The sequence below is a fragment of the Electrophorus electricus genome, chromosome 1 (genome assembly GCF_041902795.1).
Source record: "Electrophorus electricus isolate QZ-2024a chromosome 1, ASM4190279v1, whole genome shotgun sequence".
Lineage (NCBI taxonomy): Eukaryota > Metazoa > Chordata > Actinopteri > Gymnotiformes > Gymnotidae > Electrophorus > Electrophorus electricus.
The window spans coordinates 36,779,314-36,792,766 of record NC_137497.1 but is presented as its reverse complement, the minus strand read 5'-3'; the positions used below and the strand labels follow the sequence as shown (position 1 = coordinate 36,792,766).

The 13,453-nt window shown below is 49.6% G+C and overlaps 1 protein-coding gene across 3 annotated transcripts in view; it reads left to right on the top strand.

Moving 5' to 3' along the window:
• Positions 1-13,453, top strand: part of fndc3bb (fibronectin type III domain containing 3Bb) — a 44,042-nt gene that overhangs the window by 18,954 nt on the left and 11,635 nt on the right. The window contains exons 4-19 of one of the 3 annotated variants that reach the window (XM_035526099.2): positions 330-406; positions 1,333-1,564; positions 1,893-2,174; positions 4,320-4,378; positions 5,454-5,614; positions 6,148-6,207; positions 6,700-6,838; positions 6,945-6,998; positions 8,060-8,184; positions 8,686-8,860; positions 9,376-9,462; positions 10,043-10,178; positions 10,270-10,341; positions 10,458-10,579; positions 10,741-10,846; positions 12,716-12,891. In XM_035526099.2, coding sequence (XP_035381992.1) covers positions 330-406; positions 1,333-1,564; positions 1,893-2,174; positions 4,320-4,378; positions 5,454-5,614; positions 6,148-6,207; positions 6,700-6,838; positions 6,945-6,998; positions 8,060-8,184; positions 8,686-8,860; positions 9,376-9,462; positions 10,043-10,178; positions 10,270-10,341; positions 10,458-10,579; positions 10,741-10,846; positions 12,716-12,891 — 2,063 coding nt within the window. Of the gene's footprint in view, positions 1-329; positions 407-1,332; positions 1,565-1,892; positions 2,187-4,319; positions 4,379-5,453; positions 5,615-6,147; positions 6,208-6,699; positions 6,839-6,944; positions 6,999-8,059; positions 8,185-8,685; positions 8,861-9,375; positions 9,463-10,042; positions 10,179-10,269; positions 10,342-10,457; positions 10,580-10,740; positions 10,847-12,715; positions 12,892-13,453 lie in introns of all 3 variants that reach the window. The other 2 variants (XM_035526097.2, XM_035526100.2) reach the window with 2 other exon arrangements.

Below are 13,453 nucleotides of genomic sequence, written 5' to 3'. Positions count from 1 at the left end.
CAAGAGTCCCCTGATGTCTTTTAAGGGTTATGCTGGTGAATGAATGGATGGGCACTGGAGCGCCGTCTGAGGTATTGTGGTTAGATGAAGCTATTTGTTGCCTAATTCTGCCTCTTAGGCCTATGGCAGCTTGGTAAGCGATATGAGTGGGGAGTGCTGTTCCCTCCTTCTTGCAGTGCGGGGAATTTGCTTCACTTTTCTACACTTTGTGTGTGCAAAGGAGTTACAGTGTCGTGTTACGTGTGGCCTCTCCCTTCCTGCCTGCATAGGCTGACAGACCTTTTCTCTCTCTCTCTCTCTCTCTCTCTCTCTCTCTCTCCTTCTCTCAGGGCCCGCAGAAGTTCCCATGATGTCACCAAACGGTTCCATCCCACCCATTCACGTTCCCCCAGGCTATATCTCCCAGGTAACGCAGGAGAGGTGGAACGAGGCGCTGAGGTCGGCTGGGCCTTGCCACTCACACAATGAGATGGGATTTCACCCTCCCGTGCAAATAGAACCGTGCCTTTGACGACCTGTGTTCACCAAACACGCTCACCCCACATTCTCTCCCGAATACACACACACACACGCACACAGACGCGCGCGCACACACACACGCGCACACACACATGCGCGCGCACACACGCGCGCACACACACGCGCACACACGCGCACACACACACACACACACACGCGTACTCACGATCTCTGAGCAGTAACGCTGTTCTGTAGTCTCGAGGAAGGCTGTGTCAAAACAGATGCATGCAATAGTCAAGCGGCCTTTCATCCCGAAAGGTCAGAAGCGCTGGACAGATGGCGAGAGAGCAGCGCATGTTGACATAATGCCCGACAGCCCTGCCTTACCTTCAGCAACCTGAGGCTCCAGACACCCTCACGTCACTACAAAGAAGCTGCAAGGAAACATTAAAAATCTACAGGCTGGAGTGTTCAGACGTAGCTGCCTGGCCTTGAGGAATCGAGGCAGGGTCCCACAGTCGAGCTTCAGCACCTGCGTTTGGCAAAACCTATCTCCATTCCTGCCTCTGAACACACACCAGTGTGCGCCATGCTGTCTGGCCCTTGTCCCCAGCCTCTGGAACACACACGCTGGCCTTCTGGCATGCGATCTACTGACTGGCATGCCCTCGCACTCTGCCATTCTAGATTAGTGTCAAAAGCACCGCTGGATGCTGGTGGTGGTGGATGCTGGACTTTTGGTCCCAGTCTGGCGCACCGTCTTGGATTTCTGTTGCCTGGGGCACTCCTAGGACCATATCCACTGTATCGACTTTTAGGTTTTCAGTGTTTGATTCCCAAAATAATTCCGTGTGTTTGCGTGCATGTGCACAGGTTCTGGAGGACAACACGGGTGTGTGGCGGGTTGTGGTCACCCCTCACTCTGAATGTTACCCCCCCAGCTACTCACCCGCGCTCTCACCCACGCACCACCTGCCCCCACCCTACATGACGCACCCCCACTTCATCCCCACCTCACCCGCCGCCTACTACCCGCCTGCCAGCCATGGAGACGTAGGCCCTCACCAGTACTACCAGCACCGCCTGGCCCCCATCTACCCCGAGGGTAAGCATGTTCTGCCCTGCTCCTGCTCACATAACCACCCTTAATCTATCCCTCATGGTGATGCCATAAGGGAAGTGGGTCATTAATGCATTTTATGCCATCAATATTGCAGTGGATCTGTACCATTAATTACAGTTGAACTCGCTGTGTAAGAGTGCAAATGCAGTGTAACACAGTGTAATAAATGATTTAAAACAGTATAATAAGTTTTGCTGTCATTAATGGCAAAGTTACATCGTAAGAGAGTGCTGCCCCACCATAAGGTGGCATGGTGATGGAAGCGTGAAAAACATGGTGATGGAAGCGTGTTTTCCCGGCCGTTCCGCAGAGATCCTGTACAACATGACGTTTCTGGGGAGAGAGGAGCACTGCAAGCCGCCGCCCAAGAAGCTGAAAGAGCGGATTGGCGAGCGGCAGGGCCTGTCCCGGGTTACCACGCCGCCCTCTTCCACCTACAAGAGCGGCCCGCAGTGTAGCGCCACCCCCAACGGCTACGGCAAGGGCCATGCCAGTGCCGTGGCGACGAGCCCAGGGGGCGGGGCCAGCGGAGGGAGCCCCGGGACCAAGAGGGCAGAACGCAAGGCCAGAGGAAGCCCCAAACACACTGATGGTGAGCAGCAAGGTGAGCGCCCCCCCCCCCCCAAAGTGCAGTATCCCACACACAGTCTCAGTTACGGTCTTGTAATGCTTCCCACAGCACCTTGGACCAGAGCCTGCGTTCATGCCACTTCTCTGGGCTAACAACACGCATTTAGAAATATTTTTTGACAGCGTGAGGGAGGTCAGAGGTGAGGTCGGGAGGGGCGGTTAAAGCAGTATCGCTTTGAAAAAGCAGGCAGTCGAATGCATTTTGTTTAGAAATGCAGTACCAACAAGGTCAAAGGTGAAATTGCAGTCCAAGAAAGAGCAGTTGGGAATGAAAGGGAGAGACGCTGAGAGCCTTTTTACCTTTGTGACACCTACACTGTGGTTGACTCCCTAAAAGGCTCTCCGGAAAGTCTTCTCCGACCTCTGTGGTGCTCTGAGCCCACCCACTGCTCCAAGTCCTGTGCGATCAGCACGTGCTAGACTAATCCTCTGAGCCGTTGTCGTGACGTACCTGGCTCGTGAGGGCTGTGTGCCTGCCACATGCCGCTGCCTTGCCTCGTGACTGCTGGTGGACTGCAAACAGCCGCTTTCAGCGGAAGAGCTCCCTCGGCCGGTGGGCCCGCCTCGCCCTGCCTCACCCTGCCTCAACCGGTCCTGTCTCCTGGCACGTAAGGCTTATGGGAGCCCACTTATCTTTAGGGCACACGGAAGATGAGTGTGTGTCACATGCCCTCGGGGGTGGTTCTCTGAAAAGAGATTTAAGTTCAGTGTGTGTCCTGGGGTTTGCATTTCTGTGTCTTTGCATGGGAGGTTGTTGTTCTGCCATTAAACATTCCATGGCTGTTATATGATATGGCCCATTGGGTGCTGCTAGTGTGATACAGCATGTCGTGCGATGCTGGCACACGGCTCGGAGCCCAGGTTGCAACATGTCTTGCAGGGGGTTCGTTGGATGGTGTGACTGCCAGCCTGCTGAGCTGATGACTGAGCGTTGGCCACACCTGCTCCCTTTGAACCGTCCTTGCCGTAAAGGCTTTATTTTTAAACATTTACATTGGCTCCAAGTCGTTGGTCTGAGTCAAATACCCACAAATGCAGACCACACAAACACACACTTGCAGGACAACAATAATAATTGTAAAGGCAGAGATCTGGAAGCGCACCACCTGCAGGCTAAGGGGAACCATCTACAGGATATTGGGTAAGAACACGTGGCGCATCTCCAAGCTTTGTGCTGCCTTCCCTAACCCTTGGCTTCCTCGTTCTCTCCTCTCCCATCATCCGTCTGGAAAGCCCCGCTCTCTGGGTCTCGTGCCCTCCCTGTTTTCTGCCTTATCTCTGTCGTCACCACACCCCGCTTTGTTTGCCACTTCCCCCTCCTGATCTGGCCCACGGCCGTCTGCGGTTCCGGCTGCATGTGGCCTTGGGAAAAAACGGACGGAAGACGGAAAATTAAAGCCAGAGGGACGCTCTGGCCGCGGTTCCTGGGCAGCGCACGTTGCCAGTGGCAGAGGTCCAGTCCGGACGCCACGGTGCTCAGACGCCACCTCCCCACCAAAACGCTCGGCGCAGGAACCATGCAGTTTGATGTCTAGGTTCTGTATTTTTAGACTGATGATGGACCAGAGTGGGTTTCCCCGTTTTTGTGTCTGTACACGGAACAGACTCTTGACCTTTTTCCTTCCATTTTTGGTTGGTTGGTTTGTTTGTTTGTTGTTCGAGTTGTTTGGGGGAAAAATCAAACCAGCAATCCCAACCCTCCAGTGAGAAGATCCTGCAACGGTCCCTCTCTCCACCCCACTGTTTTTGCGTGTGTGGGGAATAATGAGACCCGTACGGGTGACGTTCAGGTCATGCTTCCATGACTTCACTGTGGCAGTGACTCATAGTAGGGACCCCTTGGGCCCAGTAAAAGTGGGGACCTCTGAACCTCTCTCCCCACTAGCTTCTGCTGGCCGGCTTCTCCGCGGCGCCCCCATCCATCAGGCTGTCACACGCCTCCTCGGGTCGCTGTGTTCCCCCACTACCGCTGCCCTCAGATGACTCATGCTCCAGTCTGAATGAACTCTTGAGGGTTTTTTTTGCCCAAATCAACAAAGCACATTCAAGGTCACAAAAAAATGTAATTAGACCCGTTCATTTATCCGCTGTCGTCCCCTCTGTGCAGAATCCGACCTAGACTCAAGGAGAGAACAGGATGTGCTGTCAGGAATAGACAAGCCACAGGTGAGTGTTGCCTACGAATCTCAGTATTCCGGCACTTCCCAGAGTGCTGCTTTGTGGGCCTAGGAACCACTTTTCAGGGTTGGTTGGAGTGGGTGTTGCTCTCCACTAGGGGGCAGCAGCAGTATGGTTGTACCTGTGACTGGTATCCTTGCAGTTAGCGTTTGTATTTCTAAGAGGCGCACAAATATGTATTTTTATGCCACACACATTTTATTGAAATTTTCCCTGAGGTTATCTGTAGGTTATTTCCCAACGCCATTACAGAAGATATGTCTACAGTGTTTGTGTGTAGCTCATTAGCATGTTTTTAAGCTGGTGGATGCTTGTCACACCCATAGGCACTACAGCAGACTCTTCACAGTGACTTGATAACCAGATATAGAACATTTATTGAATTATTCCTCCTTAAATAAAAACTTTCAGTGCATCAGAATTGCTATAGCAACTAATTACATTTATATCTTAGTATTTTCCAAGCATTGCTTGCTGGTTTTACTCATTAATATTCTAGCCTTTTTTGGAATAACTAGTCAAATTGATTGTTGCCAAGTCATTAAAATCCCTAGGTTGCTTGATTGTGGTTGTGTGGTTGTTTTTTTTCTTCTCTTCATGCCTGACCCACACGCCTACGGCTCTCTGCGCTGAGCTGAGGAGTCACTTTGGGCTCTGAGACTGATGGGGCCCACTCTCAAGTCTTAATGAGAAAACCCAACCTGACTTTTTAAAAATGTTCTCACTCCGCCTAAAGCAGGCAGCGCACACAATTTTCAGACACTCCATGTTTCCTTTCCAAATAAATTGGTGTTTTAAAAATGAATTAATTTGATTTGATTGTTTGTAATGGGTTTTGCTGCTTCCTCTCTCCTTTTGTGTCGTTTGCTCATCATGTTACTGTCCCTATATTTTAAAGAGAGTCTTCAAAAAAACCCTTAATGTAAATATAGTTATACTATAATAATAAACTTTATACAGCGCCTTTCCCAAACACATTTCAAGCTGTGGTGACCACACGCGTTCCCTGCTGTGTGAAGCACATCGGTTGCGGTCTGTGAGCCAGTGTGATGTCACCCCTTAGGTGTCAAAAATCCAGGCTCGCTCGGCACTGGTGTCCTGGGCACGAGCCCCGCGGGCAGGGGCGTCTGGGCGGGGCCAGGCTGACGGAGCTCCGCCCACATGTAGCTACGAGCTGCTCCTCGCCGACAAGGGCAGCGATGGGAAGTACAGGGTTGTGTACAGGTAATGCATTCATGCACCTACGACTCCCTCGACGTAACCTGCTAAACACAGGTTTAAACTGCCAGTTGTATGGAGCTTGCCATGTTCCTCCACACCTTTTGTTGTTGTTGTTGTTGTTGTTTTGTTATGGGTAAGACAGGGTGCCCACACATTTCAGGCCATCAATGGCCATGGTCTGTTCAATCTCTCACCCTCCATCCAAACCTTTATCCAAAGCCCTTCCCCAAAGACGATCCTATGTGCTGTGTGTGCTTGCCAAAATGATTGACAGACATGCAGATCTGGTAGAGTGGTCCATACAGATGGATCGTGCTGAAATTTTTAGTTGCAGATCACAGAGCCCCTGAACAGTCAGTAAGCAGTAAGTTTAGCAGTAGCTGAAGTGTAGCTGAAGTGTAGCAACAGATGAAGTGTTTTTAAAATAAGTGGCTTACGGCAACTTTAATCGTCTTACAGAGCCTCAGAGTTTATTAATGATGCATAATTGATATGGTCGCATAAAAGTGCTTGTCGGCGTGTTCTGTCCTCCACAGTGGGGAGGAGCTGCAGTATACTCTCACTGACCTGAGGCCAGCTACGGACTATCACGTCAGGTGAGGCCAGTGGGAGAATGCGAAGTTTTCCTCAGAGGCTGCCTGCAGTTGCTAGCTCTCTCTAAATGTGTGAGGTCGCTGGGTTGTACTGCGACTGGGATTTTCTGTTTTTGTGGGTGGAGCAGCTCTTGCTTCCTTGAGTGAACCCGTTACATAAAACTACAAACACATTCATACTAATATAAAGTGTCTTCAAATACAGTGAAGTAATGCTAGCCTGTTATCACATGGGAATAACTTAGAATGACATAACCCTACATTTAATAATTAGAGCTCTTTAACTAAATTGGTGTGCCGGAAACCAAACAATGGTCGTCATAGATGATCGTTCGGTTACCGGCAGACCAATTTGACACCAATTTAATGTACCAATTTAATGCACCAATTGAATGGGATGTTTCCTTGCCATTTGCTCCTTTCTATTTTTCCACACGGTGTCCCCAATCCTCACCCTTTTGTCTCGCGTGCGCTGTGTGTGTCTGTGTGTTGCAGAGTAAGTGCAGCGTGCAACTCCGTGAAGGGTCCCGATTCAGAGGCGAGGACCTTCACTACCCACAGTGCCCCCCCAGACATTCCCCTGCCCCCGCGACTCTCCCACCGCACCAAGAGCTCCCTCACTCTGCAGTGGAAGGTAGCGCCCAGTACCTGCTGGCACACCTCACAGCACACAGCGCACACACGCTGCATTCACACACGTCATTTCATACAGCCGTTAATTAGGAAATGTCTCATTTCAGCCCCCTGTTGATAATGGCTCAAAAATCACCAGCTATATTCTGGAGTGGGATGAGGTAAGTGCTCCTTGGTGACCGTACAGTATAATTTGGATGTAATCCATGCACACAGCTTCACTCGGGTCGTCACATATGCGCCGCTCTCCGGACCGCCACGTTACTCACCGCCGCTGGAGAAGGTCGCGCTGGAATTTTTCTACCCATCATGCACTGCGGTGACAGTGAATAGCTGCTTCTTTCTTTCTCCGAGTGCGCTGCAGTCATTTCTGCCTCCGCTGCGCTGCTGTGGCCGTTAGTGTACTCATTTCCCCCGTCCCCCAGTGGCAGTGTTTTTATTCCCCACCCTCACTCCCTTATATGTTTCAGTACTCGGTGGGAACATATTGCCGAGTCATTTCTGCTTATGTTGCCACCAGTGTTGACTCGAGGCTTGCATTCAGAACAAGTGGCGGAGCCAGGGTACGATTAATGGTCTCTTTCCTTTTCTCATTTATGGTGTAGTTGCCTTGGTGAAGTCCTAAATGGCTTTGCAGTAGTTTAGGGCAGAGGGCCTGTAGCGAATGGAAAATAAGTAAGTAAATGAAAACAAGGCCAAATGCTCTTATTTTAGTCTGCTGCGTCTGTCTGCTGTGCCCGACTGTTAACTGATGAGGGTGTAGCGCCAGCCCCCAGAGAATCCACCGGCTCTGCTCTCCTGCTGGAGGATGCAGGCGACGGTGTTCATCCCCACCTCCCTCAAAGACCTTGCAGAGTCTTTTCTGTTGCTATCTAGCATTACAGAGCTTTACAAAATCAGAAGGATGCTCTGTGAGATCCGACACGTCCACCGATCGGCTGACCGTGCCGTGCCTTTCATCTGCACTGAACCAAGCCTCTTTGTGAAATTTCTTTCGTGTCTGTGAAATCATATATCTGTTAATTGAGTGGCCCGCGGTCTCTCTCGCTTTTCCTTTGTCCTCGCCCATTTGTCTTTGGCCCAGGGACGCCGGCGTCTTCCTCTTGCGAGCCTGCCGAGCACGACGTGTGACCCCTGTCGGCACGTCGAGACGTGGCTTTTGGGTCTTTGTCTGATTCGGCTGGCCTTAACGGTTCCGGTTTGTCCTTTGTCTCCCTCGCAGGGGAAGAAGAATGGCGTCTTCAGAGAGTGTTATTTTGGCCACCAGAGGCATTTCAAAGTCATGCGCCTGTGCCCTGCTGTGGGGTACACGTTTCGAGTGGCGGCACTCAACGACATCGGGCCCAGGTGTGTGATGATGGGGGTTGCATGTCTGCGCGCACACGCACGCATGCATTTGTGTACTGAACGTGCCTTTACCTGCATGTGGTTAATGTATGGGGAATTCCTTTTGCGTTTCTGTTTTTGTGGGTAGAGCAGTTCTTGCTCTTGCTTACTTTAAATCGGATAATAAAGAATTTCCTGGAAACCTAATTCCCAGATATCTGGTTTCCTTGTCATTAAAGTAACTGAGTCCATTCCTTCCAGCACGTTTTAGTGTAAAGTCTCAGTAAATGGCTGAAGTATCTGACACACCAGATGTTGTTAGTGAACGAAAATCGGAGTTATGGCAGGGGAGACACTTCCATGCATCAGCTGACCCTTTGCAGTTCCCTACTCACACACTTCTACTAGACGCAGAAATGTCTGTGTCCTCCCTGTTGGGAACGGGCTGAATTTATTATCCCTTCCAGCACTTATGGTTTCTCCGTCTCCTCTCCCTGGTCTCCCCCGCTCTGTCTTCCACAGCCGCTTCAGCACCGAGATGGTTTTCCACACCACGGGCAGTCTCCCCCAGATGTCTGTGGCTCCACGTCTGCTTCGGGCGGGACCATCCTGGCTGGTGCTGGAGTGGACACGTCCCAGCAGCTGCAGCCCGGAGGAGGAGCCCGTGTACATGCTGGAGATGCAGGACGAGAGCAAGGTGAAGTGTGTGTGTGTGTGTGTGTGTGTGTGTGTGTGTGTGTGCGGACAGAAGCCCCGTTCCTATAAATGAAGCTCCACCACACCAGAATCATGGCTGATTTATTTATTTTTTTGTCCCGAGGGGAATTCTATAGATGTTTTGGACTTGTCCAGTTGGCCACCTTGGGGGTTGGAGGTGGTGTGTGTCTGTGTGGGGGGCAGGGGGTGTTAATTATCCATCGTCCACGGTTGTCTGTAGACGGGACATTCTAGAACTATGACTAATGTCTTCTGTATCCCACATGAAATCGAGGTGCTCGTCTCATAAGCAGGGAGGAGTGACCTTTTGTGTCCCTTGTTTGTTTTCAGCTTCCCAACTATTACCCAAATTTAGGGACCAAACATGGGAGGAAACATGGCTTCTTAAATATGTTGGACACCTCAAATCAATTAGTGAATGCTCAGGATTAGGACTAAACTGTCCAGTCTGTGGGCCTGTAGTGTTTGACTGTAACGGTGCCCTCGTTTCTGTAGGGGGCGGAGTTTCACACTGTGTACAGCGGGACAGAGCTGAGCAGTAAGGTGGAGGACCTGAGCAGGAGCACCCAGTACAAGTTCAGGGTGAGCAAAACCTCCAGCCTCTCTTGTCTTCGTCAGAGGTCCGTGTGATCTCCTCTTCCTCACTTTACACAGGCTATAAGCAAAAGGAGTTAAACCAGTTGGTGCTGCCTTCATAGCCCCACTCCCCTCCAGTGCAGGAATTTGTCTTCTCATTTGCCCTTTTCATGATGAATTAATTTCATGAATTAATCATGATGGTTGAGACACACATTTACTCTTTTTATTTCCCTGCATCTAAGCGTGTGCACGCTCTCACACACACGCGCACGTGCACACACACAGGTTTTAACTCTTGGTGGGCACGATATAAGTTCCTCTGCCATCAAATCTTCCCTTCCGGGATCAGCTGGGATCAGATAAATATCACTAGGATCAGCTGCTGGAATCTGAGGCTGACCAAGGCTCATTAGGCAGAGATATAACGGAAGGAGTGACAGCAGATCGGCTTGTCAGGGAAATTAAAGCTGATTTGCTACTACATGAGAGGCTGCAGGCGAACAGATCCGACACCTTGCAGCGCCTGGCAGCCCCCTCAGCCTCCACTTTAACCCCTGCGACGTCTCTTTGTCGCCCCCTGTAGCTCTCTGCCTGTAGCGCAGGGTGGCGCAGTGCCCCCAGTTCCGTACTTGTGTGCCGGACAGGTGCAGACAGACCCGGACCCCCGACGGCCCCTGCGATCAGTGACGTCACACCGCACAGCTTCCGCGTGACGTGGGGTGAGCCTTCACACGCCCACTCAGCCTGCAGTGATCTCGGTAAGTGTCTTACAGTTTGGAACCCTGAACATCTTCCCCTGATTTTCCCCAGATCCCCCACAGGATGATGGAGGGTGTGGCGACTCGACGTACCTCCTGGAAAAGTCTGAAGGGACTTCTGAAGGTATGGCTTTACACTCCCTTTCCAGTGCCACTCTGATATTCCTGGTTTTAAATGGCTTAGCTTAATGTGAGTAGACATGACCAGGACTGATTGGTTGTTTGACTGTTGCTGTGCAGCCATTGGCCAATGGGAGGTGGCGTACCGTGGGCCATTGCGGGAGCATGTGTGTGATGGGCTGAGAGCAGCGACTCTGTACTCTGTTCGGGTCAGTGCCATCGGCACTGGAGGCCACAGCCAGGTAGGGAAGGAGAGGAGACCAGTAATGGACCATGGAAGATGTCCATGAAGCTGCCATTGTTTTTTTGGGGGTTTTTTTAAGGAGTAGTGACTACTTCTAGTCAGAGAAGCTGACGAGGGAGAGATTTTAAGTGTGTGTGTGTGTGTGTGTTGGTTCTTTAGTCCACAGAAAGTGTGCTGGCCTGCACCCTCAGCCTGCCCCCTGGTCCTTGTCACCCCCCAACCATCCAGGTTCCTGCCAAACATCGGGAGGTGAACTTACAGTGGGGTGAGTATGCTTCTCTCTCTCTCTCTATCTATCTATCTATCTATCTCTCACTCACACACACACACACACACACACACACACACACACACACACACACACACACACGCAATCTCATATGAGTCATGTGTTTTTGGTTTTGTTTTTCTCTTTCTCCCATTGTATTTGGCGTTTTTCCTTGCAGTGAAACAGACCTGCACTCTCTGTTCTTGACATTGCAAATGTCTGCTTGCACACAGCTCCGCACAATCCATATTTAATCATTTACTTAAATGCACATTTTGATGAAGCCATTCACTTAAAAGCCACTCTTATATGGTCAATGCTTTTTGCACTTACGGCATAATAGGCTGTGTAACTCTTGCTATTAATAAGTTGCATTTCCATGGCGACCATGTTACTACTTAAAGCCATTAAGTTACTCTCTGCATTTATTTAGAGCAGGACAAAAAGCCAATCCAGGAGCAGCATTGTGTTTGTGACAGCTTAGCTTGTCCTAGTACCGTGTATTTTTAAATGTTTGTTTTTTGTCTGTAACATCAGTATTATCTCAAATTGCTTTTTCAAAATACCAGTCTGAATTTCTTTCTTTAACAGTCCTACCACCAATCATGCAGGCATAAAAACATGTTGAGCTATTGAAGGAAATTGGGGTTGAGAGGAGCCTCTGTAGTTTATAGTTGTAGCTGTACAACATGAGCCCCTCCTCCTTCTGCTGATTAACCAGCTATTTCCAGTTCCACTTACTCAAATGGACCCAATCATTCACATCCCTGTGAATGAAATATCATTTGCATTTCCTGTGTCAGACCAACACTGAACAATATAAAGGTAATTATTGAAACAAAAAAGAAATGATGCCATCATTCAGTTGCAGAAGACTTTGCTCTTCCAGGCTATGGACAAGGAGAAATTATAGACAGCTTCTTGGGAGGTTCACCTCCAGCTCAGTGGACCTCAGAGTGTTAACTCCCTTTCTGGGTGTTTTTCAGTTCTTCTTAGCTTGGTGCTTCTTGTATGATTTGTAGTCTTTTTGTAGCTCAACGCACTTTGACCTGATAGCTCTGAACTGATATTGACAGTTGACAGTTTGCTGTCTAATTTATGTCCTGTATAACAAGACCAGTGCAGCACTCTGTATTGACATCAATCGAGGGTCATTTATATGAGCTCTGAGGTCACACTTGAAGTGCACCTCACTTACTTTTTGAGTTAATTTAAAGGACTGCAGTAAATGTTGCATTTCACAAGCCAGGTGTGAACTGTTACTTTGGACACCCTGAGCTGTGTGTGTGTGCGCGTGTTTGTGTGTACATGCGCGAACATGTCTCTGTGACGTGTGCGCATCTCTCTCTGTGTGTGTGTGTGTGTGTGTGTGTGTGTGTGTGTGTGTGTGTGTGTGTGTGTGCGTGTGCGCATCTGTGTCTGTGTGCACCCACACGTCCGATTCTAGTTGGGAGGTTAAGGCAGACCCAGCTATCGGCTGCAGGCTGAAACCTCAACCTTCCGCATCTTGTTCCGGCTCTAATAAAAGCTGTGTTTTTCCCAGCATAACCCCTCCCCCATCTCTCCCTCACCCCTGCTATTGATCACTTCTCTCTTATGTCCACGAGCTGCAAGGTTGCTAAGGGAACCGCTGTCACGCTAGTCTGAAGTGTGCACATGTGTTTACTGGCGTGTGCGCGGTGGGAGGTGTTGGGAGATTAACTGTTAACGTGTTTACGCGCGGTATGGTGCACTTCCTATGCAACTACAGGTGTCATTTCAGTTTTTCCCCTTTCTCACCCCTCTTATGTTTCACACCATTACTCTTTCCTGCTCTCACTCTCTCTCTCACTCTCTCTCTCTCTCACTCTTTCCCCCCTTCTCTAGAAGCATGTGATGGTGAGAACGAAAGTCTTCTCTATAGTGTGGAGATGAGGGGACCAGAGCAGGAAGAAGACGACGTGACACAGGTGTACCACGGGACACAGACCGAGTGCACAGTGGCTAGCCTGCTGCCTGGCGCCACCTACAGGTTCCGAGTGTGTGCAGCCAATGATGCCGGGGTAGGTCACTTCTCCAGTACGGCATAGTTCAGGGAAAAAATCTGAAGGCCTGACACAGCATTCTGAAGACAGGCAGTTCAGTCCTGACCAGTCTAGGATTGTCTAGGACTGGGGAAGTAAGATTTACTGAAGTACGAGTGAATTTGGCATCATAACACTGTTACTGGACAATTTGACATTTATATAATTTTTATATATATATATATATATATATATATATATATATATATATATATATATATATATATATATATATATTTTTTTTTTTATTTTTTTTTTTTTTTTTTACTACTTTCTGGTTTGGATTTGATAGATATATGAGGACATTTAAGTCTGTTATGGTTGCATTGTAGACACTAAATGCACAAGCTGTGCTGACGTTGTCTCGTCAAAGACTGCAACATCACTTTGATGTTGTTCACAGACTGGAATACAATCCTCTCTCTGTCATAAAAGGCGTACTATAGCCAGCTCTGTCCCGCACACTGTGGAAAGCCCCAGTGAGCTCAGCCTTCAGCTTCACCAGAAGCTTGAAGGATGTAGTTCAGCGGCCAGTAGGAGC